Source organism: Musca vetustissima, unplaced genomic scaffold (genome assembly GCF_032173495.1).
Source record: "Musca vetustissima isolate MV318-11 ecotype Yass unplaced genomic scaffold, APGP_CSIRO_Mvet_v1 utg124213, whole genome shotgun sequence".
Taxonomy (NCBI): domain Eukaryota; kingdom Metazoa; phylum Arthropoda; class Insecta; order Diptera; family Muscidae; genus Musca; species Musca vetustissima.
In genome coordinates, this window is record NW_026888318.1 from 10,775 (window position 1) to 38,369 (window position 27,595).

The following is a 27,595-nucleotide window of genomic DNA, read 5'->3' on the forward strand; positions in this document are numbered from 1 at the left end:
TTGTCTTTTTCAGAGGGCATTGTTTCGTATAGCATACCCAAGGGCGTACAACGTGGCATGGAAGTCGATTTATCGGACAAAACCTATGATGGCACTGAACAGGGTGATCGTTATGTTGATGGACTGGGTCAATTGGTCGATGGCCAAAAGGGCAAGGATAATTTCCGCACCGATATTCATGGTTTCGGTAAAGGTGAGTACAAATATAACACGGGAATATAAATAAAAATAAATAAAATAAAAAAATTATTTAAAAATTCCACGCCGTATATAGGTGGGCCTTGGAAAAAATTATTTAAAAAATCTGCGCCTTATATAGGCCTCCCAAAAAAATTCTTTAAAAAATCTACGCCTTATATAGGCCTCCCAAAAAATTCTTTAAAAAATCTACGCCTTATATAGGCCTTGGGAAAAATTATTTAAAAAATCTACGCCTTGGAAAAAATTATTTAAAAACTCTACGCCTTGTTGGGCCTTGGGAAAAATTATTTAAAAAATCTACGCCTTGTTGGGCCTTGGAAAAAATTATTTAAAAAATCTACGCCTTGGAAAAAATTATTTAAAAAATCTACGCCTTATATAGGCCTTGGAAAAAATTATTTAAAAAATCTACGCTTTATATAGGCCTTGGAAAAAATTTTTTAAAAAATCTTGGAAAAAATTATTTAAAAAATCACGCCTTATATAGGCCTTGGAAAAAATTATTTAAAAAATCTACGCCTTATATAGGCCTTGGAAAAAATTATTTCAAAAATCTAAGCCTTATATAGGCCTTGGAAAAAATTATTTAAAAAATCTACGCCTTATATAGGCCTTGGAAAAAATTATTTAAAAAATCTACGCCCTGTGTAGGCCTTGGAAAAAATTATTTAAAAAATCTACGCCTTATATAGGCCTTGGAAAAAATTATTTAAAAAATATACGCCCTGTGTAGGCCTTGGAAAAAATTATTTAAAAAATCTACGCCTTATATAGGCCTTGGAAAAAATTATTTAAAAAATATACGCCCTGTGTAGGCCTTGGAAAAAATTATTTAAAAAATCTACGCCTTATATAGGCCTTGGAAAAAATTATTTAATTAATATAAGCCTTGTGCAGGTGTTGGAAAAAATTATTTAAAAAATCTACGACTTGTGTAGGTCTATGAAAAAAAAAAATTAATAAATTCACGCCTCGTTTGGGTTTGGAAAAAAATGTTTTCTTCCTATTTTTTTTTTAATTTTGTACCTCATGTCATGTAACCAAAAAAATTGCTTCAAGGTTTCCCCCTCCATTTTCCCTTAAATTTGTGACAATTTTTATTTTCTTTGCCCTTTAGCCAGTAGATAATATCTAAATTTGTTTGTTTGCTTCCATTTGGATACAAATCATGATTTTGCATGTTTAATACATTTTGTCCTTGTCACAGAAAAATGGCAAACTTTGACCGAACTCCCTGCCTAATTGATATGATTAATGGCATATGATTGCCATACCCAACAAAACTAAGTAAATAAATAGAAAAAGTTTTTTATTTAATATCAACAACAACAACAACAAAAATTTCAAAATTTTTGGTTGCCTATATAATAAAAAAAACAACAACTTATATATATAAATAACGGCATGTGTTATATAACAATTAGAGGAGGTTTATATAAGGATCGGAATTAGGTGATATGTTCTGTCGATTTCTTTTTTAACAAGGTGTAGATTTTTTAAAAAAATATTTGTACCCTTTACCACACTGTGATGCAGGGTATTATGTCTTTGTGCATATGATTGTAACAGGCAAAAGGAAACGAAATTGGGAAAAATCGGTTTAGATTTAGATATAGCTCCCATATATATTTTCGTCGATTTTCACCTAAAATCGACGAAAATGTTGTACCAAAGTCCCTATATATCATTCGATTTACACGAAATTTGGCGCAGCGTACTGAATTTGGCCTAGCATGATGTGTGTTAAGTTTCATGAAAATCGGATCAGATTTAGATATAGCTCCCATATATATTTTCGTCCGATTTAAGGTAAATGTTGTACCAAAGTCCCTATTTATCTTTCGATTTGCACGAAATTTGGCATAACGTCCTGAATTAAATCTAAAACAATGTGTGTTAAATTTCCTGAAAATCGGTTCAGATTTAGATATAGCTCCATATATTTATTTTCGTTCGATTTAAGGTAAATATTGTACCAAAGTCCCTATATATCCTTCGATTTGCACGAAATTTGGCACAGCGTAATGAATTAGGCCTAGAATGATGTCTGTTAAGTTTCCTGAAAATCGGTCCAGATTTAGATATAGCTCCCATATATATTTTCGTCCGATTTTAGGTAAATTGTGCACCAAAGTCCCTATATATCATTCGATTTTCAAGAAATTTGGCACAGCGTAATAAATTAGGTCTACAATGATGTGTCCTAAGTTTCCTGAAAATCGGTTCAGATTTGGATATAGCTCCCATATATATTTTCGTCCGATTTAAGGTAAATGTTGTACCAAAGTCCCTATTTATCTTTCGATTTGCACGAAATTTGGCATAACGTCCTGAATTAAATCTAAAACAATGTGTGTTAAATTTCCTGAAAATCGGTTCAGATTTAGATATAGCTCCATATATTTATTTTCGTTCGATTTAAGGTAAATATTGTACCAAAGTCCCTATATATCCTTCGATTTGCACGAAATTTGGCACAGCGTAATGAATTAGGCCTAGAATGATGTCTGTTAAGTTTCCTGAAAATCGGTCCAGATTTAGATATAGCTCCCATATATATTTTCGTCCGATTTTAGGTAAATTGTGCACCAAAGTCCCTATATATCATTCGATTTTCAAGAAATTTGGCACAGCGTAATGAATTAGGTCTACAATGATGTGTCCTAAGTTTCCTGAAAATCGGTTCAGATTTGGATATAGCTCCCATATATATTTTCGTCCGATTTTAGGTAAATTAGGTATACAGTGTGCCTTAAATTTCTTGAAAATCGGTTCAGATTTAGATATAGCTTCTATATCTGGTCAAATGCAAAATTTAGTATCGGTTGCAGAATGAAATTTTTATGGTTCCAGTTTCATTTTACTGGTCCTTTTAAAAATGCGACGTCTGTTATTATTCATCTGTTGAATATACCCAATGTGGTGAAGGGTATCATATAGTCGGCCCCGTCCGACTTTACAACTTTCCTTACCGGGTTTTTATAAATTAAATCCTTAAATGTTTTTCTATCCTTTCCTCACCCCTAACTCTTCCATTTCACTTCGAAATAAAAAACCCCGCAGCAAATCAATGCTTCACAGGGAAACTAAAAAAAAATAAAATACAGAAAATAAAATATCCAGACATTCAGACTAATTTAACAGTTTGCAGACAAACAAGGATACAATTTATCCTTTCAGTTCGTTGTTGTTGTTGCAAATAAACAACCAAAAAATAGAAAAAGTCCTGAAATAAAACTTAACTATTCCAACTTTGATTCTTCTCATGTACTCATGGAATATTCAATGAAAACGAGCGAATGAATGAAGTAAGTAGCAGCAATTCGAGGATAGCAACAACAACATTGAAATGTTGTTGTTGGAAGCAGGAAGCAAAAGCAACAACAACAACGAAACTGGGAAACTTTTCTACTTAAAATGTAAAGTTTACAATAATTTTTGATTATTGGCACAATGCCAAATGAAATCGATGAAGTTTTGCTCCCCGGTTCACCCTCTCTTTCATTTCCGCTCTCTCCCTTCTCCCTCTCTTTCCTTCTCTCCTCACTCTTTTGAGCCCCCTCAGTATTGGTGTTTGCTTGCACATAAACATTCATTTCAGTTTTCTTCCTGTTTGAAATGTTTGGGGGACGCCTGACCTCATCTTCCTGGCGGATTGGTAGTGGAGGGTAGAGAAATAAACTCTCCAGAGTAACAGAATACGTCACAAAACTACAAAACGAAATGGAAATGAAAATCATATAACCAAAATAACTTACACACGCATACATTTATTTTACTTTCTCCCACCCCACCTTAGTTACCCAAGGGGTTCCCTTTCTTCGTCCCTTGCCCCCATATTTCGGCTCTATAGGGAAATTTATTTTTGCTGGGCGGAAGTTAGTCAATATGTATGGGTAATTCTAGACTGGGCTGAGCAGCAACTTGTAAGCGACCTTCTGTTTTGTAGATGGCTGGCTTGCTTGGTGAATTGAATGCCAGTGTTGCCATAAATTATTAAATTTTTTTTTGCAACCAAAATGGGGAAGGGGGAAAAACTATGCATACTATTTATGGTTGGACTATGCAGTCAGTTAGACAAAGAGACAGACATGCATACATGGCCATTAATGCTAAATATTTTGCAGTATGTCTGTCTGTCTGTCTGTCTCCCGGTCTGTCTGTCTGCCAGCCTGGCCATTTAGCATTTGCTTTATGGATTGTCTGCTTAAATTTTGTGGCTATACAATTCCAGCAAAACAAAGAAATTCCCCCCAAAATGGTAGGAGAATATTGAAAACCTAAACACAAAAAAACCAACTTCATTTTTGGTTATTGTTCATATTTTTGAAGTTCGCCAACAAAAATTTTTATCAGAGGGAACCCCACCATCTCCCCGAAAAAAATTATTTATAAAATGTGTCTGTGCCGTCCGTGTTTATTGATGAGGAAATTATTTATTTTCTTTTTGCCTCGTCCATTCAGTGTTTTTTCCTCATCCTTTTCTTTCCTTATCGATGAAACTTTTTTAATTTCCCCCCCGAAAAAAAAAGAAACGAAAATCTCCCTGGTAAATATTTTCTGTCTTGTGATTGTGAATTTTTGCCAAATAAACAACTGAAATATTATTCGAAAAGTAGACAGATGACAGGGCGTAAGCAAGCAAACAAAATGACAACAACAACATTTGCCAACAAGGATTCCAAGGACAAAAAGTATTGAATGTATAATCTGGTTAAGGGGTGAGGAGGGTTGTGGACTTGCTGTTGGTCTTGGCTGCTTAGACATTTGTCAAATAAAATTCGTTGTTAATAAGAAAATGAAGATGGTCTAATGGCAGATTTTTTGTCCAATAATAATGATGGCAAAAGGGGTAAGGACGGGTAATGACAACGCGTTAAGTGTTTAAAATGATGGGCGAGGGGAAAATATTTCAAAGGCCTACTTCGGTAGAAAATAAGGAAGTTCAGGGAAAATTTAAAGGAGATAAAAAAATACAGGAAAAAGATTTAAGTAATTAAAACCAGTGAGCGGAGAAGTATAGTCGGACGGGGCCGACCATATGATACTCTACACAACTTCCACGAAAATCTAACTTTCTGTGATTCTATATTCTGAGCTTGGGCAATGTTTCGCGATATTTGCACACTCTTGACCGATTAGAGGTCTACCAATATAACTAATATTCAGTACAACCCTTCTAATTTCTTGGTCATATTCCTTTCACAGGGGGTTGTGTTGCGATGTTCGGCTTTCCATTAAGTTCTCGATCCAGTTCATCCCAAATTTATTATGTGATCATCACCAAAATTTATAGGCGTTGTCCTAGGCCATACATGGATCCTCATGGAAAATATCAAAGCGATCAGAGCTAAATTTCCGCCCTCTAGTGTGGTAATGGGTTACTAAATAATATCTGAATACGCAAGCGCCTGTAAATATTTAAGTGTAACTCCCACATCCGAGTACATACGACAATGTAATTGAAATCAATTTAAAGGTCAACCACTTCTCTTGGATATACTATTAACTTCTCGGGTCTATGTCCTTCGGGAGTAAATACATTCGCCATAGAATACAAATTTTGTAATTTGTCACACAAAAGTCAAGGGTCCATTTGATCCGCTAAATATTGACCGATATTTATCAAAACAGACATGCTCATTCATTGGCCCAATCCCCTACTCCGCGCAAAGTTTCACGATGTTCGGGCCATATTTGCGACCGACAAAAAAAAAACAAAAATCCGACAAAATTTAGTATTTGGTCCATTTCATTCCCTAAATATTAACCGATCTTTATCTAAAACAATAGGGGTCTTCATTGGCCAGAACCCATCCTACATGCAAAATTTCGTGAAGATTGGTCCATATCGTATTTACAAATTATAATGGACAGACGGACGGACGGACGAACGGACACACATGTCTAGATCGACTCAGCTAGTCGAGATATGACGATCGGTATACTTGAAGGTGGGTCTAGGCGTTACAAACTCATGGGGCCGCACTAAGCTATAATACCCTGACAACATAGTTGTATAGGGTATAAAAATATATAAAATATTTTTTAAAAAATCTATGCCTTGAAAAAATATTTTAAAAAACATGAAAAATATTTTAAAAAAATCTCAAAATTAGAAGACAAGCAGGCCTTCTGAAAATATTTCAAAAAAATTCCTCAACAATGAAACTATGGAAAATTCCTTCAATTTTTTTTCGGTAGCGACTAAATTTTTTTATTTATTTATTTTAATATACACACAAAAATAATTCCACACTCTTTGTGTGTATGTGTGTGCAGCATGAGCATGTAATTTCCTTACCAAAAGGGGGAAAAAGAACGGGCGAATTTTGTGAAAGGCTAAAGTAATTTCAAACACGCACCAGCAGTAAAAATACAAAACACAAACACACACACTCTCTTACATCGAATAATAATTTGTGTGGGTGTGTTTGTATGTGTGCGCAATAAGGATGATTGTTAAAAGAATTCCTTTATCCTTGTAAAATGTTGACATGCCGACACACACAGTCACACATACCAAAACACGCATACAAATTATTACGACAATGTCGCTCGCATTGAAAGGCAGTCTATACACACACACACGTATATAGGCAGGCCAAGCCAAAAGTTACGCTTAAACCCTCGGCCCAGGTCTACATAGCTACCTAGTTGGGGAAATTTATGTCTTTAACATAGTTATTGTTGTTGTTGTTGGTTTGTGCAGTGTGCACTAGTTTTTCTTTTTTTGTTTTTGGTTTTGTTATTCGTGAAAAAATTTCGTACAACCTTCAGTTTATGTTTTCATGCTGTTGACGTTATTATTGTTGCTCTCCGAGCGAGGGGTTGGGGGAGCAAGTGGAGCTACCTTCTCTCTGTGTGTGTTGGCTTGTAAAACAAAAGCGCCAACAAAAATTATTACCTTAAGAACGCGACATTTTAACCTTTTTTGTGCTGCTAGCCTTCTCCTCTCTCCCCTGTTGGTTGGCTGTCAGCCTATTCTAGGACCAGTTAAACTATGGTCCCTTTGTTGGTTATTTAAGACTTTAGTTGATGCGAAGGGTGAGAGAACCAAAAGTTATAAGGTTGACAAATTTAACCATTTACTTTAGCTCCACACTCACACATACACACAAACACACACTCGTATACATATATACTTTGCCACGAATTATTTGCCTTGGCCAGTGTATTGCCATTATACAGCAATTATGGTGAATTTTAGTTGGTTCCTTTTTGGCCGGGTTAACAGCTGTAATTGTTTGTTGAAATGTTTTACTGAAAGTTTTTTTTAATACACTTTCATATTTTATTTAAGAAAAAATATTTTGAATTATATATTTAATTAAAAAAAAATTTGAATAATTTTTTTTATAGTTTGGTATTTATCTAATAATTTTTTTCTCTCTTATTTTTTATTTTTAGGCTATGAATGGATCGGCTGGCGCAATGATACCCCTGGTCTAATGGGCAAACCTGTTGAAATTGTTTTCGAATTCGATACCGTGCGTAACTTCAGCGCCATTATTTTACATACAAACAATATGTTTACCAAGGATGTTCAGGTGAGTTGCAGGAAATTAAAAAAAAAATATTTTTTTTTGGATATTAAAAAAAAAAAATTAGAAATTCTCAGAATATTAAAAAAAATTTTGAACCTGCAAATAAATATTATTTTTAAAAAAAAATTTAAAAATTGCAAAAACAAAATACAAAATTTTCTAAATTCTAAAAATATTAAAAAAAAAATCACGTACGTCATTCTAGGCCTAATTCAGTACGATATGTCAATTTTCGTGCAAATCGAATGATATATAGGGACTTTTGTGTACCATTTACCTTAAATCGGACGAAAATATATATGGGAGCTATATATAAATCTGAACCGATTTTTACGTAACTTAGCACACATCATTATAGACTCAATTCTGTACGCTATGCCAAATTTCGTGCAAATCGAAAGATATATAGGGACTTTGGTACACCATTTACCTTAAATCGGTCGAAAATATATATGGGAGCTATATCTAAATCTCAACCGATTTTCAGGAAACTTGACACACATCATACTAGACCTAATTCTTTACGATGTGCCAAATTTCGTGCAAATCGAAAGGTATATAGGGATTTTGGTGTACCATTTACCTTAAATCGGACGAAAATATAAATGGGAGATATATCTAGATCTGAACCGATTTTCACGAAACTTCACGTACGTCATTTTAGGCCTAATTCATTCCGCTGTGCTAAATTTCGTTCAAATCGAAAGGTATATAGGGACTTTGCAGCACCATTTACCTTAAATCGGACGAAAATATATATGGTAGCTATGTCTACATCTGAACCGATTTCCACGAAACTTAGCACACATCTTTCTAGACTTAATTCATTACGCTTTGCCAAATTTCGTGCAAATCGAAAGATATATAGGTACCGTTTTCATTAAATCGGACGAAAATATATATGGGAGCTATATCTAAATATGAACCGATTTTTCCCAATTTGAATAGGGTTTGTCCTTGGGCCCAGTAAGTGACCTATGCCAGATTTCATCCAATTCGGATTATAAATGCGACCTGTACTTTGTTTACAATTTAACATGAACATACAGACGGACGGACGGGCGGGCAAGCATAAATAGACTCAGAACGTGATTCTATGCATATTCTCAAAATTAACCATGGGCCTATCTCGTTTCCTTTTGCCTGTTACAAACATATGCACAAATACATAATATCCTGTACCACAGTGTGATGAAGGGTATAAAAACCAGTGAGCGGAGCAGTATAGTCGGACGGGGCCAACTCTGCGGATTTTTATTCAAAGCCTGGGTAATATTTCGTGATAGTTGTATCCCCTTGCCCGATTAGAGGTCAACAGCACCTCTTCCTTACACTGTAGTATTATCCGAATATTCCCATTATTCAGTACAGGCCTTCTAATAATTTGTCCATCTTCCCTTCACCGTAGATTGTGTTGTGATGTTCGGCTTATAATTGTAGATCGACTCGAAATCAAACACACACAAAAATTATGTTTTCAGTCCACTTCATCCCAAAAATTCTTATCTGATCATCATCGAAAATTAAAGGTGTTGTCCTTGACCATACCTGGATTCTCATGGAACATTTCAAAGCGATCAGCGCTATATTTTCCCCCTCTAGTGGAATAATGGTTTACTAAATAATATCAAAATACGTAAGCACCCGTAAATATTTACGTGTAACTTCCACCTCCGAGTACATACGACATTGTAATTGGTATCCATTTGAAGGCCAACCACTCCTCTTGGATAGACTATTCAACTTCTCGGCTCGATGTCCTTGAGGAGTAAATATATACGGCATATAATACAAATTTTGTCATTTTTTACACAAAAGTCAGGGTCCATTTGACCCGCTAAATTATGGGCGATCTTTATGATAACAGGCATGCTTATTCTTGGCCCCTTCTCCATGTAAAAATTCGCGAAGTTTGGGCCATAAATGCGGCCTCTGGAGAGACCAGAAAATCATTCCCTAAATATAAACCGACCTTTACCTTTAAAAACAATAGGGGTCTTCATTGACCAGAACCCATCCTACATGCAAAATTTCGCGAAGAGTGGTCCATAACTGTGGCCTGTAGCGTCTTTACAAATTATAATGGACAGACGGACGGACGGACACACATGTCTAGATCGACTCAGCTAGTCGAGATACTTAAAGGTGGGTCTAGGACCAATATTTCGCGGCGTTACAAACTCTTGGGGCTGCACAAAGCTATGATACCCTGACAACATAGTTGTGTAGGGTATAAGAATTCTGACTGTTAAAAATAGGCCTTCAAAAAATATTTTTTAAAAAAATCCACGCCTATTTTAAAATTAATATTTTTATATATTTTTTTCAAATCCTAACATTTTTTTTGTTTGTTAATTTCCTTTCAGGTCTTTGTCCATGCTAAAGTCTTCTTTAGCATTGGTGGTAGACACTTTTCCGGTGAACCTGTCCATTTCTCCTATATGCCCGATACGATAATGGATCATGCCCGTGATGTCACCATAAAGCTTCATCATCGTGTTGGCAAATATTTGAAAATCAATTTATATTTTGCTGTTAAATGGATAATGCTATCGGAAATATCCTTTGTGTCAGGTAAGAAGTCAATAACAACAATAATTAAAAATAAAAAAGAAAATATTTTTTAATAAAAAAGGATTCAAAGGGAAAGGATAAAAAATTGGAATTTGAATTTTAGGGAAGTCAAAATTTTATTTAATTGGATAATGGGGATATTTGGGTTGAGTTTTATTTTCTTGGAGAAAATGTCCTTTTTTAATTTTTCTCGATATCCTTAATTTTTTCTATATCCTTTCTATTATATGAAAGAAAAAATAAATCCATTCATTTTTTTATTTATCAGCCATTATTCCCAGAATTAATAGCAGACCCAAAAAAATCTTTTTTTTCGGAAATCCTTTCCATTGTCCTCCAGATTTTTTTATTAAATCTCAAAATCACGCAATTGCGTTTTAAACTCCACTCCTTTGTTTTAAATTCCAAAACAATGTCCTAACAGAACAAAAGTTCAAGTAAAAACAATTGAGAATCGTATTTTAAAGGGTCCTGCCATTAACCACTTAACATCAATGGCAAACAAAGAAGAAGAAGAAAAAAAGGAATTTTTAACGCCTGCTATTTTTTTCGCTTCTTCTACTTCTCCTCCCTTGTTATCCCGGCTATGATTTATTATTAATAAGGAAATGCCATAATTACGCACATTAAATAACCGCTGCTTTAAAAAACCCGAGGACAATTTTCAATAAAGCCATTTAAACAACAGGAAAAGGGAATTGTATTGAATAGTCCCGAAGTGGAGGGGGGACCACTTCAGAATTTTCAAGGGGTTGCAAAGTGTCAGAAAGTTTTGTTATGCCAGATTGCGAGTGTGTGTGTGTGTGTGTCAATGTGAATGTGAAAAGTGCTTTCAAAAGCATTCATAGATAAACAATTAAAGTTTTAAGTTCAGGGGAGAGGAAGGAGGAGGGGTCGAGAGGTAATGGTATGAGCGATTTTTAAAGCCTTTCTTCCTGCCCGCCTCTAGGAAGAAATATTTTGTGGTTTTGTTGTGTTAATGGGGAGAGAGACGTCTATCTTCAAAGAAATTCCTAGTCTCGGTTTTTTTCATTCCTCCACAAGCAAGTAAGCAATTAAAGCTATTTACTTTGTAAATAACCTTCGAAGATATGGCCGTTAAAATTTTTCGAAAAACATTCCTTCATTGGCATTCTTCTTCTCCTTCTCGAAGAGTATCCTTTACAAATGTAGCTGTGAAATTATTATCATTTGGGAACGGGGTGATAGAAATCAATGGCAGACTAATAGAATGCAGCCAAGAGGCAAATGTATTATTGAACGCAGTGGAATCTCAAGGCTGCCAGGGATGGAATGCCTGAAATGCTTCCTTTCTCCCAGGAAAAATATTTTTTTCAGACAGTTTATGATTTCCTAAAAAGTTTCTAACTGTTAAAATCATAACAACTTATTTTTCTCAATAATATTATTCAAATTTTACACAAAGATTCGTTTACGACATTTTTGACAATTTGTAAAAAATGTCGATTTTCACAATTTAAGTCATTTTCTAACAATTTACGACAGCTTGTAATAATTTCATAACAGATAAAACCATAAAAAAATTATTTTAGTAAATAATTTTATTAAAATTATACATAAAAATAGGTTTACGACATTTTCGACAATTTGTAAAAAATTTAAAAATGCTGAAATTTTACTTCTTTCAAATAAAATTATAACAGATAAAATCCTAAACAATTATTTTAGTACATAATATTATTAAAATTTTACAAAAAATAGGTTTACGACATTTTCGACAATTTGTAAAAAATTTAAAAATACTCAAATTTTACTTTTTTGGAATAAATTTATAACAGAAAAAATTAGAAAAAATTATTTCAGTTAATAATTTTATTCAAATTTTACATAAAAATAGGTTTACGACACTTTTGACAAAGTGTAAAAACCCTAATAATGTACCAATTTTACAATTTTCAGTAATATGGCATTAAATTTCATTGAAAATTTTTAATTTTTATGATTTTGAGGTTTTCGACAATTTTGTCAAAAATGTCGTAAACTATTTTAAGGAAGACATTTAATAAAAAAAATTGAATTTTTGTATTCAGCTTTATTCAAAAATGCAAAATTTAATTAAAGTATATAAACTATTTCATAGTTTTGAGGTTTTCTACACATTGTCACAAAATGTCGTTGACCACCAAAAAATTATATTTTCACATTAAAAAAATGCTCAAATTTTACTAGTTTTTGTGTTATAGCATAAAATTTCATTCAAAAAATTGAATTTTTATGATTTTGAGGATTCCGACAATTTGTCAAAAATGTCGTAAACCATGGCTAGGAAGAATTTTTACAAAAATAGTGCACTTTTCAATTAAGTTGTATACTAAAATATCAATAATCAATTTATGTATATAACAATTTTCTGTTCTTAAGGTTTTATACACATTGTCAAAAATGTCGTAAACCACTATAAATAGTAAAATACGACCATTTCACATTTCAGAAATCGTCGTATTTTACTTTTTTAATTGATACACAATTAAATTTCATTCATAAGATTGACTTTCAATGATTTTAAGTTTTTTTACAATTTTGTCGAAAACGTCGTAAACCATATTTGAGTACAAATTAAACAATAAAAGTAATTTTTATTTAACTTTAATCGAGAAATTAACAAATACATTTAAGTACACAAAACTTTTCATGATTTTCAGGTTTTTTACACATTGTCAAAAATGTCGTATACAAGTAAAAATGTATATTTTCCCAATTTTTATAATGCAATAGTGTTAAATGACGCATTTATAAAATATTCTATATATTAAATATTTCATTTATTACTCTATATATTTTTTACACATTGTCAAAAATGTCGTAAACCATTATAAATTTAAATTTGTAGGATTTTAAATGGTACATTACTAATAATATATACTTTCAAATGGATTGCTGTTCACAATTCAGCATAAGATTTGCCTTTTCCAGGTTTCCGACAAAATGTATAAAACGTATAAAATGTAAATGATGGCAACACAAAATATAAAATATTTTTTATTTAGCTAAATACTAAAACACCCAAAAATTCAAAAATAAATTTAACTAAATAACCATTTTTATGATTTTAAGGTTTTATACGCATTGTCAAAAATGTCGTAAACACTTCAAAATTTATATTTTCAAATGGTACTTTAACATTAATCTATGCTCTAAAATTACTTGTTGTCTTAAAATCATCATTAAATTAAATTTTTCTAGGTTTACGACAAATTGTATAAAAAGTATGATGTGTAAAAATTGTCGAAAAACTCTAAAATTACTTGTTGTCTAAAAATCATCATTAAATTGAATTTTTCTAGGTTTACGACAAATTGTATAAAATGTATGATGTGTGTAAAAATTGTCGAAAAACTAAAATTTTTGTTAATGAACTATATACTAAAGCAGGATTATTATTTTTTCATAATGTAATGATTTAAGGGGATTTTACGACATTTATGACAATATGTATAAAACGTATGAAATGTTCAAAAAATATCCATATTTGGTCTAAATGCCCTAAAAGTTGGCTTGTAAATACTACTTGAATTAGGAATCCAAAAATATATTTTTTCACACTTTATTAAAGTTATTGAGGTTTATGTTGGGCGCCACTTTCTTCTCCGTAACCTAAATTTTGGTTATTTTTCAGATTTTCCATTTTTTTTTTTTTATTTTTTTCTTGACTACATTTGCATAAAGTTTTTTTCCCCATCTCCATGATTTCCATGGAGAAAATGTTTTTTGTATAAAAAAAAATCCATTGATCTAAATGATTGACAGCAAGCGATGATGAAGAAGGAGACGAAAAAAATCTGAAGAAAAATCGAAACTTAAAAAGAAAATTTAGATTTGTACAAAAGAAATCAGTACTCGGGGGAATGGTAGAGGAAGAGAAGTCGGAATACATTGTGCTTGGAAAATCATTTTCAGCTTCATTTCACTTTCAAGTGTCAAACACTTGAAAATGCATTTTTGCATACAATACCCACAGACCCCCCCCCATGCTACACTCCTCCTCAGAGATCAGGCAAACGAAAAAAATCCGATTCCTCAACAATGACATAGTCCGTCGTTATTCATCTTTTGTAACATGAAATCGAATGCATTTGAAACGTTCGTTGTTGTCGCCGTCATTGTCGTCATCATCAAGGGATATATGGTAGCAGAAATGCTGGGTTAATTCCCCACCCACCCTCTCGGTCCGGCCAGACCAGTTCTCCCTTTAGATCTACTGCTGCTATACGCCTGAGATTTCATGCATTTCGATTTCGATGCGATTTTTTTCCACTCATTCGTTTATTTGATTGTTGTTGTTGCTGCCCGGCTTGAGTTCGACTGTTGTGTTCGTTCGATTATCAACAATGGCCAGTGACATTTGGAATACTTCAACACAAAAGGACACAATTCAAATGCAAGGAAAAAACACACACACAGCCCTACTTACAATGAAATCGATTCACAGGCAGGCTGGCTGGCAGACAGGCACAGCAACAGCCCGAGAAGAGAAGATATCAAAAGAATGAAATCAGATGAGACGAAATGAAACGAATCGAATCGAACGAAACGAGTGAACAGATGAATGGACAATTGAATCGATTGGTTGGTTGGGGTTGCAGCAAACGGCCCCTTTTGTCACACACACACACACACATAGACACATTCAGATATTCTGATATCACGAATTTGAGTCCGTACTGATAGCCATAAAGGACAACAAATAAAGATGATGATAATACGACTACTCTTCTCAGTGCTTCCTCCAAGAATCAAGTAAAGTGATGATGATGACGGCGGGTGGAGTGGTCGGATTTGGTAGCACGCGACCATTGTCATCTGAGCAGAATAAGAAGTCAATAAAACTGTCCAATGGTAAAATAAACGTTTTTATTATTATCATTATATGGTACTGCATCATTTTTCAATGAAATTGAAATCGAATACCCCCATCCATCCATCCTCCTCACCAATAAAGAGGCTATCTAAACTAAATGCCAAGACAGTTTTCCCGTAAGAGATTTCAATAGATATTGGAATATGGCCATAATGATCATAAGTCGAAAGAGAAGAGGAGGGCGAGGTGGAGGCTGAGGCTGAGGAGGAGGGGTAGGGGAGGATGATGCATACAAGACACAAGAAAATGGGCTGACCTCATAATACATGTTCAACCGCCTGCATCCACGTTCAAAAAAAATCCAGGTCTTGAAAAAAAATCCTGGTCTTGAAAAAAAATCCAGGTCTTGAAAAAAAATCCAGGTCTTGAAAAAAAATTATTTAAAAAATCCACGCCTTATATATTTGTTGGAAAAAATTATTTAAAAAATCCACGCCTTATATATTTGTTGGAAAAAATTATTTAAAAAATCCACGCCTTATATATTTGTTGGAAAAAATTATTTAAAAAATCCACGCCTTATATATTTGTTGGAAAAAATTATTTAAAAAATCCACGCCTTATATATTTGTTGGAAAAAATTATTTAAAAAATCCACGCCTTATATATTTGTTGGAAAAAATTATTTAAAAACCAGTGAGCGGAGCAGTATAGTCGGATGGGGCCGACCATACGATACCCTACACAACTACTGCGGATCTCAAATTTTCTGCGGATGTTTATTCCGTCCAGATTCCCTTCACCGTGGGTTGTGTTGTGATGTTCGGCTTTCATTTGTGGTCTATATATCGACTCGAAAATAACATAAAAAATTATAGTTTTCGGTCCACATCATTCCAAAATTATTATCTATCATCACCGAAAATTATAAAAAGGCGTTGTCCTTATATATTGGAAGCTTATGGAACATTTCAAAGCGATATATCGTTATAGTTCTGCTCTCTAGAGTGATAATGGGTTACTAAATAATATACGAATACGGAGATACCTGTAAATATTTAGGTGTAACTCCCACATCCGAGCACATACGACAATATAATTGGTCTTAAAAAAAGGTCAATATCCTCTTGGATATAATATAAAAACTTCACGGGTCTATATATTTGGGGTAAATATATAAAAAATCCACGAATATATAATTTTGAAAAAATTTTTCACACAAAAGTCAGGGTCCTTATATATTTATTGAAAAAAATCTTTATCAAAACAGGCATGCTTATTCTTTGGCCCGATCCCCTTCTCCATGCAAAATTTCACGATGCTCGGGCCATAATTGCGGCATCTGGAGCGACCAGAAACCCAACAAAAATTTAGTATTTGGTCCATTTCATCCCCTAAATATTAACCGATCTTTTCCCAAAACAATATGGGTCTTCATTTTAAAAAATCCATCCTACATGCAATATTTCGTGAAGATTGGTCCAAAACTGTGGCCTGTATCGTGTTTACAAATTATAATGGACAGACGGACGGACGGACGGACACAAATGTCTAAAAAATCCACGACTTATATAGTTGGAGAAAAATTATACTTAAAAAATCCACGACCAATATATATACACTGACAACATAGTTGTGTAGGGTATAAATACACGCCTTTTATAGGTCTTGAATTGTATTTAAAAAAATCCACGCCTTGTATAGGTCTTGAATTTTTTTATTAAAATCCACGCCAACGTTTTAAATTTATTATTTAAAAAATCCACGCCTTGTATAGGCCTTGAATTTTTTTTAAAAAAATATACGCCAACGTTTTAAATTTATTATTTAAAAAATCCACGCCTTTTATAGGTCTTGAATTTTATTTAAAAAAATCCACGCCTTGTATAGGTCTTGAAATTTTTTTATTAAAATGGCGCCCAACGTTTTAAATTTATTATTTAAAAAATCCACGCTTTATATAGTTGTTGGAAAAAATTATTTTAAAAAATCCACGCCTTATATAGTTGTTGGATTTTTTTTTTTTTAAATCCACGCCTTTTATAGGTCTTGAATTTTATTTAAAAAAATCCACGCCTTGTATAGGTCTTGAATTTTTTTTATTAAAATGGCGCCCAACGTTTTAAATTTATTATTTAAAAAAATCCACGCCTTGTATAGGTCTTGAATTTTTTTATTATAATGGCGCCCAACGTTTTAAATTTATTATTTAAAAAAATCCACGCCTTGTATAGGTCTTGAATTTTTTTTTATTAAAGTGGCGCCCAACGTTTTAAATTTATTATTTAAAAAAATCCACGCCTTGGATAGGTCTTGATTTTTTTTTATTAAAATGGCGCCCAACGTTTTAAATTTATTATTTAAAAAATCCACGCCTTATATAGTTGTTGGAAAAAATTATTTAAAAAATCCACGCCTTATATAGTTGTTGGAAAAAATTATTTAAAAAAATCCACACCTTATATAGGTCTTGAAATTTTTTTTTTTATTAAAATGGCGCCCAACGTTTTAATATTAAAGACGGTAACATTATTAAAGCTTTCTCTTTTCCCTGTCACTTTGTGTGACCCATATATGCTTGATATATATGTCTGCCTATGTGACCTGATATATATATATATATATATATATCACCACCACATATGTATTTACATATACATATACGCATTTGTAATCTAACACCTTTGATCAAAAACAAAAGGTACAAAAAGATATAGTTTTTTTGTTGTTGTTGTTGTTGTGCATCCTGTTGTTTTTGTGTGGTACAAAACACAGCTGGTGGTGATTTGTTGTTTCGGTATTACCTTTTGTTGTTCTGATGTGTGACAGCAGCTTTTGTTTGGCTTTTCAATTTTTGGCTTTTACGATTTCATGATTTCGAAATCATTTGTATTTGACAAAAATGGTATTTCTATTCAGATATTCTATTTTATGTGGTTGGTTGTTATTGTTATGGGAATTAAAATCTAGGTGTATTTAAAAGGGTTCTTGGGAACTTAGTAACCTATAAAATGGCCTTAATTTACTGAGGCGAACAACACAAGGATATGTTGGAACAAATTGAGTCTATATAATTTTACACATTATATAAAAATGTGTTGAAATTTGTTGATGTGTTAAGATTTTGTATGGGCCTCAAAAGGCAGCAATTGAAACAAAGAACCAAAAGGATTGCAGGACCAAAAGGACATGTGCCATATTATTTTTTCTCACTTTAAAGCATAGAAATAGAGTTCATTTTTTTAAATTTGGAAGCAATAAAAAATATTTCTTTTAACAATTTTATCTATTTTTGAGTCCTTTTCATAAATATTTTATAAAAAAAATCCCAAACAATTTTTAAATCCTTAATATTTAATATCTGTATTTCATTTCTGTTTTCTTCATTTCTTTTCATGCCTCCGTTTTTGTGTAAATCTATCTATCATCCTATCGCCTCCACAACAGTACCAGCCGTGGGAAATTTCACAGACGAACAGGAGCAACGTGGCGCCTTATTGCCACAGGATACCCGTGAATATCCTTTACAAAGTAATGAATATCATCATAATAATAAAAATGGTGGTAAAATGCCAACAACAAATCTTAATGGCGAACGCAACTATAATAATGGACCACAATGTAAGTATTCTCCGCATTTTTTTCCATTCCAAACTTTGATTTGAGTGGTATTTGGCATTAAGAAAATTGAAATTTAAAAGGGCCAGGAAATAAAGATGAAGCTGGGGAAATTCCCAAACAAATTTAAGAAATTGAAAAAAAATCCCAAGAAAATGATTTAAAAATATTCCACCGATCGAAAAATCTTTAAAAAATATTTAAAAAAAATATTCCACACTTCGAAATACCCTCAAAAAATATTTTCAAAAAAAATTTAACCACAAAATATTTTTAAAAATTTCCACACTTTGAAATTTTTTCCATACACAAAATATTCTTAAACCAGTAGTAAAGTCGGACGGGGCGGACTATATGATACCCTTCACCAATTTGGGTATATTCAACAGATGATCCCAACAGACATCGGATTTTTAAAGGACCAGTAAAATGAAATTGGATCCATAAACATGTCATTCTGCAACCGATACTAAATTCTGAATCGATTTTCACGAAACTTAGCACACATCATTCTAGACTTAATTCAGTACGCTGTGCCAAAATTCGTGCACATCGAATGATTTTCAGGGACTTTGGTGCACCTTTAACCTAAAATCGGGCAAAACTATATATGGGAGCTATATCTAAATCTGAACAGATTTTCACGAAACTTAGCACACGTCATTCTAAACCTAATTCATTACGCTGTGCCAAATTTCGTGAAAATCGATAGATAGATATATAGGGACTTTGGTACACCATTTACCCTAAATCGGACGACGGGGCTATATCTAAATCTGAACCGATTTCCAGGAAACTTAACACACATCATTCTAGACCTCATTCATTACGCTGTGCCGAATTTCGTGTAAATCGAATGATTTTCAGGGGCTTTGGTGCAGCATTGACATAAAATCGGACGAAAATATATATGTGAGCTATATCTAAATCTGAACCGATTTTCACGAAACTTAGCACACATCATTCTAGACTTAGTTCAGTACGCTTTGCTAAAAATTGAGCAAATCGAATAATTTTCAGGGACTTTGGCGCACCATTTACATTAAATCGGACGAAAATATATATGGGAGCTATATCTAAATCTGAACCGATTTTCACGAAACTTAACACACATCATTCTAGACTCAATTCAGTACGCTGTGCGAAATTTCATGCAAATCGAATGATTTTTAGAGATTTTGGTGCAGCATTTACCTAAAATCGGGTGAAGCTATATATGGGAGCTATATCTAAATCTGAACCGATTTTCTCCAAACTTGGCATACGTCATTCTAGACCTAATTCAGTACGCTATGCCAAAATTCGAGCAAATTGAATTGTTTTCAGGGACTTTGTTGCACCATTTACCTAAAATCGGGTGAAGCTATATATGGGAGCTATATCTAAATCTGCACCGATTTTCACGAAACTTAACACACATCATTCTAGACCTAATTTATTACGCTGTGACAAGTTTCGATCAAATCGAAAGATATATAGGGACTTTGGTACACCATTTACCTAAAATCGGACGAAAATATATATGGGAGCTATATCTAAATCTAAACCGATTTTCTCCAATTTCAATAGGCGTCATCCTTGGGCCAAATAAGTGACCTATGCCAAATTGCATTTAAATCGGTTTATAAATGCGACCTGTACTTTGTTTACAATTTAACATGGCAGGCATACGGACGGACGGACATACATAATTTGACTCAGAAAGTGATTCTACGCATATTCTCAGAAGGAGCCATGGGTCTATCTCGATTCCTTTTGCCTGTTACAGACATATGCACAAAGACATAATACCCTGTACCACAGTTTGGTGAAGAGTATAAATATTCCACAATTCGAAAAAATCTTAAAAAAAATATTTAAAACAAATTCCACACTTCGAAATACCCTCAAAAATTTTTTTTTTAAATATTTATTTTAATTTCTGTAAATTATTAACTTTTTCTATATTTTTTTCCTTTCTCTTTTTTCTAGTAATTGCACCCAAACCCATCGATCAAGAACCCTCCGATGAGAATTTTATTGGCGTTGTTATTGTCGTCTTAACTACCATCATTATCCTGCTGGTCGCAATCATATTATTTATTGTATCCCGAACGAAGAGGGCACGTGGTAGCAATGTTTTGGATGCATTCCAATATAGTTTTAATCCAAATACATTGGGTGGCAATGTTGATAAGCATCGACCAAATGGCACAGGAATTAAAGTAAGTAGAAAAAAGCACACACACACACACCAAAAATAAAATAAATTGTATAAATTCGGCAGAGGGTCACAGAGAGGTCGGGAACTATGAACCAAAACAAGAAAACAAATAATAATAGGACATAACGAGTAATAAAATACAGATTATACAGAGATTTTTCCAAAAAAATAAAATCCGCAAGTCTGTCAGCTAGTTTTGGAGGTGGACTTAGTGACTAATATGCAGTTCCTTTTTCTGGGAAGATTTTTTTCCGTTTCCCTTTTTTGCGAATTTTGTCTGGTGGGTTTTTTGTTTTGTCCATGAATTTGCTAAAGTTGTTGGTCTGAAGCCAAGTTTTAGTTTGAAGGTTAAAAAGTAACAGAGTTAAGTATTTAATTGTTCACAGTTTGGTGTTTCAGGATGGAAAAGGATATTTCAAGGGATTATTTTGGAATAACTAAAATAACAAATGGTGGCTAGTGATATGGTATCAGCAAAGGATGCAGGTTAAAAGAGATTAAAAAAAACATGATATGCTAATTTTTTAATAAAAAATTAAATGTTCGGAAAATGATTGCCTTGAAAAAATATTCTGAAAAAATCCCCCTAATTCGGCTATTTGAAAAAATATTTTTTTTTAAAAAAAGTACGAAAAGGTTCGCTAGTTGAAAAAATAGTTGGGCTATTTGAAAAAATGGTTTTAAAAATTTAGAAAAATATTTTAAATCAGTAAGGAGCGTAGTAAAGTCGGACTGGGCCAACTATATGATACCCTTCCTTCAACACTTTGCGTGTACATATGTATCCTTACAATAGCATATCAATATGCGAAGCAACACACTCATGCCTTTCCGCAACCCATGCTAAATTTAATTTCATTTGGGCAGTTTTAGAGTCGTCTGCGTACCATGAGACAAATTTAGGAAAACGGAGCGTCGCACTGTGAAAAATTTAATCTCAATCAGACACCCGTTCGACAGCCATGTGGAGGCTATGGCTGCATCTGCACCGATTTCAACAAAGCGCAATAATGTCGTTTAAGTCTCAATTTCATAGGTTGTGTAAAATTTCGTGTTAATCGAACTCACATTGGGAGTTTGGTGCACCATTTATGTAAAATCGGATGAATACATATATATATGTATACGTGGGAGCTATATAGAAATCTGAACCGATTTTCCGGAAACATAACACACAACATTCTAGACGCAATTCAGTACGCTATGCCGAATTTCGTGTAAATCGAAGGATATATATGGACGATGGTGCAAAATTTACATAAAATCGGATGAAAATATATATAGGAGCTATATCTAAATCTGAACCGATTTTCACGAAACTTAACACACATCATTCTATACTCACATCAGTACGTTATGCCAAATTTCGTGCAAATCGAAAGATATATAAGGACTTTGGTGCACCATTTACATTAAATCGGACGAAAATATATATGGGAGCTATATCTAAATCTTGAACCGATTTTCATAAAATTTAACACACACCATTCTAAACCGAATTCAGTACACTATGCCAAATTTCGTGCGAATCAAAGGATATACAGGAACTTTGGTGCAATAATTACCTAAAATCGAACGAAAATATATATGGGAGATATATCTAAATCTAAACCGATATTCACGAATATTAGCACACATAATTCTAGACTTAATTTAGTACGCTATGCCAAATTTCGTGCAAATCGAAAGATATATATATTTGGTGCACCATTTACATAAAATCGGACGAAAATATATATGGGAGCTATATCTAAATCTGAACCGATTTTCAAGAAATTTTACACATATAATTCTAGTCGCAATTCAGTACGCTATGCCGAATTTCGTGCGAATCGAAAGATAAATAGGGACCATTTACATAAAATCGGACGAAAATATATATGGCAGCTATATCTAAATCTGAACCGATTTTCCGGAAACTTAACACACATCATGCTAGGCCTAATTCATTATGCTATACCAAATTTCGTGCAAATCGAAAGATATATGGGGACTTTTGTGCTCCATTTACATAAAATCGGACGAAAATATATATGGGAGCCATATCTAAATCTGAACCGATTTTCACGAAACTAAGCACACATCAATCTGGGCCTAATGCAGTACCATATTCCAAATTTCGTGCAAATCGAAAGATATATAGGGACTTTGGGGCACCATTTACATAAAATCGGACGAAAATATATATGGGAGCTATATCTAAATTTCAACCGATTTTCACGAAACTTAGCACACATTATTCTGAACCTAAGTCAGTACCCTATGCCAAATTTCGAGCAAATCGAAAGAAATATAGGTGTTTTGGTGCCCCATTTACCTTAAATCGGACGAAACTATATATGGGAGCTATATCTAAAACTGAACCGATTTTCAGGAAACTTAAGACACACCATTCTAGACGCAATTCAGTACGATGTGCCAAATTTCGTGCAAATCGAAAGATATATAGTGACTTTGGTGCACCATTTACACAAAATCGGACTAAAATATATATGGGAGCTATATCTAAATCTGAACCGATTTTCAAGAAATTTTACACATATATTTCTAGTCGCAATTCAGTACGCTATGCCAAATTTCGTGCAAATCGAAAGATAAATAGGGACAATTTACATAAAATCGGACGAAAATATATATGGGAGCTATATCTAAATCTGATCCGATTTTTTTCGAAAATTGGCACAAGTCATTCTGGACCTATTTCAGTACCCTATGCCAAATTTCGTGTAAATCGGAAGATATATAGGACCTTCGATGCCCCATTTACCTTAAATCGGACGCAAGTATATATGGGAGCTGTATATAAATCTGCATAGATTTTCTCGAAACTTGACACACGTCATTCTAGACTAAATTCAGTACACTATGCAAAATTTCGTGTAAATCGAAAGATATATAAGGACTTTGATGCACCATTTACATAAAATCGGACAAAACTATATATGGGAGCTATTTTTAGAACTTCACCTCCATTTAGGCTCTCTACCGAATTTATTTGTATGGTTTATTTAATTATTTTTTTCTTCTGTACTAAATTCCCTGCTTTACCCCCTTTCTATTCCTATAGGCCAGCGTTGATGACAATGACTCAATTGGCAAGAATAGCCTCTACCACGAACCCTTTAATGTAAATATGTACACGAGCGGAGTAAATGGCTATGCGGCTGTTAATGATTTACAATGTAATATGACGCCAGACTATACAGGTAAGAGAGTTTCTCCTGCAACAACAACAACAAAATAATATTTCCTTTAGTTTGACTTTTTTTGAACTCCAACCATAAATTATGGCCTGGAATCCACCTCAACTATTTAATATTAAATGGTGAGGGTTTGGGACCATAAAACCTTAAGTGATGAGTTCACAAAAAAATTATTTTCCCCTCCAAAAATGTAACAAAGTTTTAATGGCCTGTTTTGTGTCTCTTTCTCTCCCCCTTTCTTTCTTTATGTTTTCTTGCTTCCAAAAATTTTCCGTTTTTGTTTTGTGTGTGCGCCCTCTTTCCACTTAGATGTTCCTGAAGGAGGTTATGCTGTACCGCACATGCAGGATTATATGCCCTCGAAAATGTCCAATTCCACACCGGGCGGTTATGTTAATGTCCGCCGTACCCCACCACCCCCACTGAGCAGTATATTCCCTAGGCCGCCACAGGTGCCACCGCCACCAATGGAAAAATATTATGCCACAACGGCCATATTTAAGCCCATTAAAGGTCACAGCGGTAGCAATACGATGAGCAGTAAGGCCAGCAGTAATCTGAGTAATGAGCATAACTACGATGACAATATGGGCACAATGAATTCCCAGTCAACGGCACCCATGATCAATCCATATAATACGGCGACGGTTGGCGGTGGTGGTAATGGAGTGGGCGTTTCTGGAGGTAACAATATCAACAATGCTGAGACAATGCAATTCCAAAGGGCCAGAACCTATAATTTCCGCAGCTATCCAGATAATCTTTAGTTTGAGACCCAACAGAAGGCCATGCAGTATAATAGCATGGCCAATAGTAGTAGTACAGCAACAAATAATACAACAAAAACAACAACAACTTCATCATCTACTCTAATAAATAATAATAGGAAAAGTCAAGTAGTTGGTAGTGGCAGCAGCAGCGGTAGCGGTAGCAATAACAACAATAAGAACAATCATTTTAGCAGTAACAGTAATAAATTATTAGCCTCCGGAACAGCATCGACAACAACAACAACAATGCAAAATGGCCTTGGTGGCCATCCAAAGAATTTAAACAATCCTCATCATCTGCAGCAGCAGCAGCATTCGATGAAAAGACTCAGTATTTTAAATACCCCCAAACACCTGCCATCATCCCTGCAAACAGAGCCGGAAAATTTCTATCAACTACAGCCATTTCCTCCCGCTGCAGTATCCCGCTCAGCATTAGGTCCATCGCCTCATTTCAGTTATACCCTGCAGAATAATAAAGCGGCCAGTAAATCTCCCCAGGCTTTCTATCACAATTCACTGAAGGCTAAGGATTTAAAGGTACTCAAATTATCCCTGGCCAGAGACCCGAATTCCGCCGATCATGATGATGATGACGAGGCGGAAAATGGTGCTAATGGAATTCCAGCTGATCGTCTAATGTCCATGGATGATCGTGGAGATGAGGATAGTGATTATTATATGCCCTCATCGTTGGAAATATTGGGTATACAAAAAGCTTTAGAAAATTTAGAAAAAACTGTAGGAAAACACCTTGGAAATCACGATGATGAGCGGGATGATAACCAGGAGAATGATGATGACGATGATGCGAATACTGCTGCTGGAAGTGATAATGATGTTGTTGTTAATGGAGCTAATGATTTTGAAGTAACGAAAAATACAACAAATATGTTATTAAATCATGATTATGCACCCGAACAACAACAACAACTAGATGAACAAAAACCAACAACAACTACAACAAATAGGCTGTGGTATCATTGATGAAACCAATGGATTTGAGGTAAGTTGAGATCAAGAATTTATTTGAAAAAAAAATACCCCACGTTGGGCGCCATAATTTATAAAAATATATATGGGAACTATATCGAAATCTTAACCGATTTTCACGAAATTTAACACACATCGTTCTACACTTAATGCAGTACGCTATACCAAATTTAGTGGAAATCGAAGGATACAAAGGGTCTTTGGTGCACCATTTTCCTTAAATCGGACGAACATATATATGGGAGCTATATATAAATCTCAACCGATTTTCACAAAATTTAACACACATCGTTCTAGACCCTATTCATTATGCTGTGCCAAATTTCGTGCAAATCGAAAGATATATAAGGACTTTGCTACACATTTACCTTACATCGGACGGAAATATATATGGGAGTTATATCTAAATCGCAACCGATTTTCACGAAACTTAACACACATAATTCTCGACCCAATTCATTATGCTGTGCCAAATTTCGTGCAAAACGAAAGACATTAAGGGAATTTGGTACACCGTTTACCTTAAATCGGACGAAAATGTATATGGGAACTATATCGAAATCTTAACCGATTTTCACGAAATTTAACACACATCCTTCTAGACATAATTCAGTTAGCTATGCCAAATTTCGTGCAAATCGAGGTATATGTAGGGACAATGGTGCACCATTTACCTTCATTCGGACGAAAATATATATGGGAGCTATATCGAAATCTCAACCGATTTTTCCCAATTTCAATAGGGTTCGTCTTTGGGCCAAATAGACGAGCTGTGCCAAATTTCATCTTATTCGGATAATAAATGCGACCTGTACTTTGTTCACAATTTAATATCGACAGACCGACACGTTGGGCGCCATTATTTAAAAGTTCAATATTTAATAAAAAATATATAAGGCGTGTATTTTTTTTATAATTTTTTCAAGGCCTATATAAAGCGTGGATTTTTTAAATATTTTTTTTCAAGGCCTACGTTAAGCGTGGATTTTTTTAATAATTTTTTTAAAGGCCTATGTAGGCGTGAATTTTTTTAATAAATTTTTCAAGGCCTACGTAGGCGTGAATTTTTTTAAATATTTTTTTAAGGCCCACGTAGGCGTGAATTTTTTTAAATATTTTTTTAAGGCCTACGTAGGCGTGGTTTGTTTAAATAATTTTTTTTTCAAGGCCTACGTAAGGCGTGGATTTTTTAAATAATTTTTTTCAAGGCCTACGTAAGGCGTGGATTTTTTAAATAATTTTTTTCAAGGTCTACGTAGGCGTGGATTTTTTATATAATTGTTTTCAAGGCCGTGGATTCTTTAAATAATTTTTTTCAAGGCCTAGGTAAGGCGTGGATTTTTTAAATAATTTTGTTCAAGGCCTACGTAAGGCGTGGATTTTTTAAATAATTTTTTTCAAGGCCTACGTAAGGCGTGGATTTTTTAAATAATTTTTTTTTCAAGACCTACGTAAGGCGTGGATTTTTTACATAATTTTTTTAAGAGGCTACCGTAAGGCGTGGATTTTTTAAATAATTTTTTTCAAGGCCTACGTAAGGCGTGGATTTTTTAAATAATTTTTTTCAAGGCCTACGTAAGGCGTGGATTTTTTAAATAATTTTTTTCAAGGCCTACGTAAGGCGTGGATTTTTTAAATAATTTTTTTCAAGGCCTACGTAAGGCGTG

The 27,595-nt window shown here is 33.7% G+C and overlaps 1 protein-coding gene across 1 annotated transcript; it reads left to right on the forward strand.

Moving 5' to 3' along the window:
* Positions 1-25,000, forward strand: LOC133336170 (uncharacterized; the record flags this gene model as incomplete). Its single annotated transcript, XM_061544462.1, has 7 exons — positions 1-193; positions 7,612-7,751; positions 10,115-10,322; positions 18,589-18,762; positions 20,731-20,963; positions 24,030-24,168; positions 24,475-25,000. Coding segments are annotated over 7 exons (1,545 nt in total), but the record flags the coding sequence as incomplete, so codon positions are not given.
* Positions 25,001-27,595: the final 2,595 nt, after the last annotated feature.